Genomic DNA, 6,000 nt, shown 5'->3' on the forward strand with positions numbered 1-6,000 from the left:
TAAGTGATGTGAAGTTGTTGTATAAGGCAAGGTTCTAAATAATTTTTTTTCCCAAAATGGTCAATTATATATCCTAAAACTAAACAATTCTTTACCCAATTGTTTGCAATGGTACTTAAAAAAATCTTATTTGAAATCATTTTGTTTACTATGTGTTTCTGGTTTGCTTATTCAGTTTTATTTTTCTATAGGCCCATCACTGAGTCAGTTATAATACTCCTTCAATTACCATAGTTTCTTTTTTTTTCTTTCTGCTACTATAGCTTGTTGGCCTGAATCCTTCTTCTTTATGTTTTTCTTACAGATTTTTCTTCGGTAACTTTTCCAGTTTAATCTTTGAAATGTACTTTAGTTAACCCTAAAATTTTTAGTTGGAAATGATAAAGCTTTCATTCAGATTTTCACATAATATCATAGGACTTACTCATATTCTGAGTTTTGGGCATATTACATATAGTTTAATTGTGTCAAATATTTAATTGTAGTGGGAAATTTTTCTTTTTACAACCTCACAATAAATCAAGTAAACAAACCAACTACTTTTGTTTTAAATGGCACAGTCTTTTCTTTTAAATTTAGATGCTAGATAATCTTCCATCTAGGGAATGCCTATTTTGAGTTAAAATTCAATTTTGATGATTCCAGAATCTCTTCTCAATTATTTTTATAATTGAAAGAAAAACATATGCCTTGTTTTCTCATAATTTTCTATATCCTATATTTAAAACATGTTTTTATTGAATTTCTGAACTTTGAACCTAAAATTAAGAATTATATATCATAGATGACAGATTAAAAATTAATTTCTATATTTTCGTAAGGTTGGATTTTGATTAAATATTTGGTACATAGCAGTTGTTCTTCTGTAGCTTTCCTAACATTTAAAACCTTTTTATTTTTAACCAGGAAAAAACAATCCAAGAAGAGTTGGGTATTAAGTGATTAACCAATAACTCTGGTCTTTAGAGCTGTGCCCAGGGCTCCCTTTCTTTGTGAAATAGAGCATATCTTGTAGTTTGTTTCGTCAATGTTCTATTAAAGTATCAGAACATTCAAGTTCTGCATTTTGAGCAGTATTTATGCCTGAATTAGTTCACAAGTTTCAAGGTCACTAACTTTGATTATATTTATTATTATTTACCAACTTAACCATCTCTTACTTGATATAATAGAGTATATAGCAGCACATAAAAAGTCTAGGAAATGTGTCCCAGACACAGATCTAGGTACTCATGTTGCAGCAGGCAACAGCAAAGACAGGGTTATTTTCTGAGGGAGCTTTCGTTTCAGTGGAGAGATAGTTAATAAATAGATATACAATAGTATGTAAAATAAATGATAGTGATGAGCACTAGTGATGAAGAAAAAAAACATAGCAGGGAAAGGGCATAGAAAGTTACCACTGTATGAAGGGGTGGAATCAGTGCCGTTTTAAGTAAGGTGGATAACAGAACAACTGACTTTCTAGGGAAGAAGAGTTCAGCAGAAAGACCAGTGAGTGTAGTATCCAGAGGCAAGAGAGTGCTAGGATCGCGTTCCTCCACTCTTCTGAAAAGCAAATTTTTTCTTTTTCTTTTTCTTTTCGTTTACTTATTTATTTTAACGCCTACAGTACCTGGTCTTCCTAGATGGTCTCCCATCTAAGTACTAACCAGGACCGACCCTGCTTAGCTTTCAAGTTCAGATGGGATCAAGCACGTTTAGGGTGGCGTGGCCGTAGACTCAGATTTTCTTTTTAGCTTTATTTGGAGAGACTACAATTCCAGACAGATCCCATCTGCCTTGCTCGCAGGAGTCAAATGCAAGGCAAGATCCACTGTACTTTCTGATCTTATCCTGGCTACAGCTGGTGCCCAGGAGCCCAGGTGATATCTAACCAGGCAGAAAGGCCAGGGTCATTCAGTTTCTCTACTCACCCCATGCTCTTGTTCTGCTTTGCTGACTCTCTGAATCTGATGCTCTGGGCCTCACTTGAATATTTGCCGAGACAAGTGCCTTTCCCTATTACTGACTTTTACCCAAGGTCCTTGCAAGACCTAGATCATATCTGTTCGACCTTTTCCAAGCAGTTGGATTCCTCACTTCAGTCATGCCCACTCTAATAGGCAAAAGCACCAGCCATGCTATGAGCTGTTATTTGCTTTGAATAACATAAATTCAGGAGTTACTCACATAGCTGTCTGCTAGAAAGCAAGTCTTATTTACTTCCTTTTATGCCCTCATTTTATATAGGAAAAAATCTGAGAAATGGAAATTTTTAATGTCTTACTCAAAGCCATAGGAGGAGGATGCAATGGAATGATTGTTAGAAATTGTTGTCTGTGTGTCTGTGTGTCCTGGGTTACTGTGTTGGTCTCTGAATGGACTGGGGATTAAATTCTTAATGTGTAACCTCTTTGGTCCTCAGTTTTCTTATCTCTAAAATAGGAATGATAGGAGCACCTACCTATTTACTAGTATTGCTGTGGACATTAGATGAGATAATGCATTTTAAGAGTACTTTGCCTGAAACATGAAATATTCAGTAAATAAAGCAATTTGCATTGGTTTTGATGCTACTACTATTACCTTTGCCATTATTTTTCCTCTTTATATAAATCTTTAGAAATTAGATGTATGAACAGGGTGAACAGGGTAATTATTAATAATATTATTTCTGAAGTAAATAAGAACAGACAAATTATCAAAGATGGTCAGATGTTTGACAAAAACATTTTGCAAAATTACTGAATTCTGCATTTTTATCTATAAAACTTAAATGCGATCATATAATTTTCACATTTTACATTCTGTTTGGTTTTTCATTCAACTTTATAAGAACAGACAAATTATAAAAGATGGTCAGATGTTTGACAAAAATATTTTGCAAAATTACTGAATTCTACATTTTTATCTATAAAACAAATGTGATCATGTAATTTTCACATTTTACATTCTGTTTGATTTTCCATTCAACTTTATAATATTATGAAAGACTATATGATATTATAAATTATGCTCATTGTTAAGATGACATCATCTATCCAGTAAATGGCAATCGTGTTACATCCTGAAACTTTTATGTTTTTTTTTTTTTAATTCCCCCTCCCCCCAGCTTTATTGACACATAGCATTGTGTAAGTCTAAAGTGTACAGTGTGTAGATTTGGTAACATTTACAAGTCGCATCATAATTATGAGCACAACATTAACTAACCTCTTCATTCTGCCACATAATTACTATTTCGTTTTTGTGGTGAGAACATTTAAGATCTACTCTCTTAGCAACATCAAAGTATATCATATAGTATTAGCCATAAGCATTATGCTTACATCCTGAAATTTGCTTATGAAATCTAGAGGATAATGAGAATTTTTATGTAACACCCCCTGAAGTGATAAATGAATAAGTTGAAATAGCAATGTTATCATTTACAATACCTATCTTCATATACTGGATTCAATTCTTTATCTTTCTGCCTGTCATGTATTATATATCGGGCTTATAGATCATCAAAAGTAGCCATGCATCCTGTTTCAAAGGTCACATGCTCAAATCAATGTTAATAACCTCTTGGGAACTAAGTGGGTAGTGAAATACAGTCCAGTAAGATTTATTCTTTAGCAAGGTCTTCCTATATAGTAAGTTAGAAGAGAAAAGCTGTGAACTTGCTATCTCATTCTTTAACTATCCCTCCCCCTTTCTTTTTTTTTCTTTTTCACTGTAAGTTTTGTGGCTGTGGCCTCTAGATGAACTGGATGTGTTATCACCGTTGTTAAGATTTCTGGGGCCCACAGAAAATATCAAGTTAATTGTATTACCGACTTGTTTTTAACTTAGGCAAAATAAGAATACAAAAGAAAATGTCTTTTACATTATTCAGCTCTCCAGATAATGAACAGTAGATATTAAATTTATGAGAGGACTAATATAAAGTGAAGGGTTGCATTTCTTTTCCTTTAAATTTTTATATTTTGTTCTTTGTAGAGGGGTAGGTGTAGTCAGTTGCTCAATTCATAGAAAAATGAAGCCTCGGGCCACCTGAAAAAGAGAGCGAAAGAGAGATAACTCCAATTTAGAGAAATATTAAATGTCCAGCCTCCTTCAGACATGATTACTTTTACAGTTGAAAGATTTCATATTTAAAGTAAACCTCTTTGTGAAGTCTTGTGATCCTGCAATGCGACCATAAACTTAATCAAAATCACCCTGTTAACAAAACACACATAGTGCGTGCAAACACTGGTTAATTTTCTGTTTCGCATGACTTGAAGTGTATTATGGCCCTGTTTAGTCAGTCATTTCTGAAATGTGTGGCTATTTTAGTAATCACCATAACTGACTTTCCCTCTTCCTTGTAATTCATTGCCTGTTTTCCCCATAATTTTCAAATCGTGGAGTGTTATTTGATGGAAAACATGATGGGTTTAGCTGCCATTGACTTCACATATGATGTCTTTTTTGTTGTTGTTCTGTTTTCATGACGACAAAAATATATGTCAGATCTCCCTATATCCTAACAGGATTTTTCTCAAAGCAATTCTCCATTTAGGTAAAGTAAAGGTGGACTACGAGCTTTGGGGATTACTGGATCTATGCCTATCATTTTACATAACATTTTAATTGCAGGAAACTTAAATGCATTTAGGGACTAGCTTAGTAGACATCAGACATATGTCTATATCTTATATAATCATATATATATATATATATATATATATATATATATATATATATATACACTCACATTATTTATGTATATTTTAATCACCAGCTACTGTTTGCATTCAGTGCACATTAGAGCTATCAGAAGATTTCAAACACTTTTCATTATTGCCTTTTATCTGTCATGCTGTTTGAATGATTTTACTGGACATTACTAAAGTAGAAAATGGATACAAGTAAATTACAACTTGTACCCATTTCCAACTGTCAAAAAAGCACTAAAGGAAGAATAGAATATGGACTTTGTAAAACATTGTGATTTTGAAAGCAATTTTTGCCAAATTAGTATATGTAAATGGTCTTTGCTCTATAAAACTTTCTCTGATGTTTTGCAGTGTTCGTAATACAGTTGACTCATAAAAATAATGCAGTGTTGAGATGAATAGCAAATTGTTTTCAGAATGATCAAATTCATTCTAACTGGTTGAAAGAGACATATCTTTTATGATTATTTTGGTTAGTATTTGTAGATGATGTGTCTGATTCGGAAGGACTTTGAGTTTACCTTTGAAGAGATTTAGTGTGTATTTATAAGAAAGTTTAGCAGATGTTAATATTGCTTACCTTGTCATTTTTATTCCTATCTGAAATGACTGGCTTTACTGAATTAAGCTGAGTTTCTAATTGTACCAACTAGTCTAGTCTCTGAGCATCTTTACATAACATACTGCTAATGTGACTTCATAATGGTCTCGTGAAGGGAAGCGAAGTGTACTTTCATACAAAGTAAGCAAGATCGTTTTAATTTCTTAAACAACTCAGAGTAAAACATTTCTTTACATTCTCCTAGGGTTCAGTGGGTAAATCCAACAAAGATGATGATCAGAAATGAAAACATCTGGAACAAGAGCAAGATTCAATTCGTAAAAATTTTGGAGGAGAGTCTCTAACAGAAACCACTCCCTTCCTCTGCTTCTTACTCTCAAGTATCAGAAAACAAAAGCAAAACCTTTCTTTTTTCTTTTTTTTTTGAGTATTTAATGGCTTAAAACTTCTGGGCTTACCTGGCTTGTGACATATTCGCTAAGTTTAGTAGGCAGCTTCTGTAGATTTCCCTCCCTCCAGTCTACCTTTCCTCCCTCCCTCTTCCCTTCCTTCCTCCCTCCTTTCCCTCTTTCTATTCCCCCTCACCCCTCCTCCCCCTGCCCCATCCACCACCCCATTCCCTGCCTTCTTTCCTTCTTACGTTATGAAAAATAGCCTGGTATTCTATGGATACTTGTGATTGCGATGATCCCATCAAGAGCTCCAGTGAGAGAGAACAAAGTTCAGCAAACATAGTGAAGCTGTGCACAC

At 33.8% G+C, this 6,000-nt stretch overlaps 1 protein-coding gene and 1 pseudogene across 1 annotated transcript in view; both read right to left on the reverse strand.

The window, feature by feature from the left end:
- The window catches only part of LOC105297207, a 30,691-nt gene extending 24,969 nt beyond the window's left edge, over positions 1-5,722 (reverse strand). Inside the window, exon 1 of the mRNA XM_023535103.1 lies at positions 5,709-5,722. Within this exon, the coding sequence (XP_023390871.1) occupies positions 5,709-5,722 (14 nt within the window). The remainder of the gene's footprint in view (positions 1-5,708) is intronic.
- Positions 1,604-1,722, reverse strand: LOC111744506 (annotated as a pseudogene).
- Positions 5,723-6,000: the final 278 nt, after the last annotated feature.

This window comes from Pteropus vampyrus, unplaced genomic scaffold (genome assembly GCF_000151845.1).
Source record: "Pteropus vampyrus isolate Shadow unplaced genomic scaffold, Pvam_2.0 Scaffold136, whole genome shotgun sequence".
In the NCBI taxonomy this organism is placed as follows: Eukaryota; Metazoa; Chordata; class Mammalia; order Chiroptera; family Pteropodidae; genus Pteropus; species Pteropus vampyrus.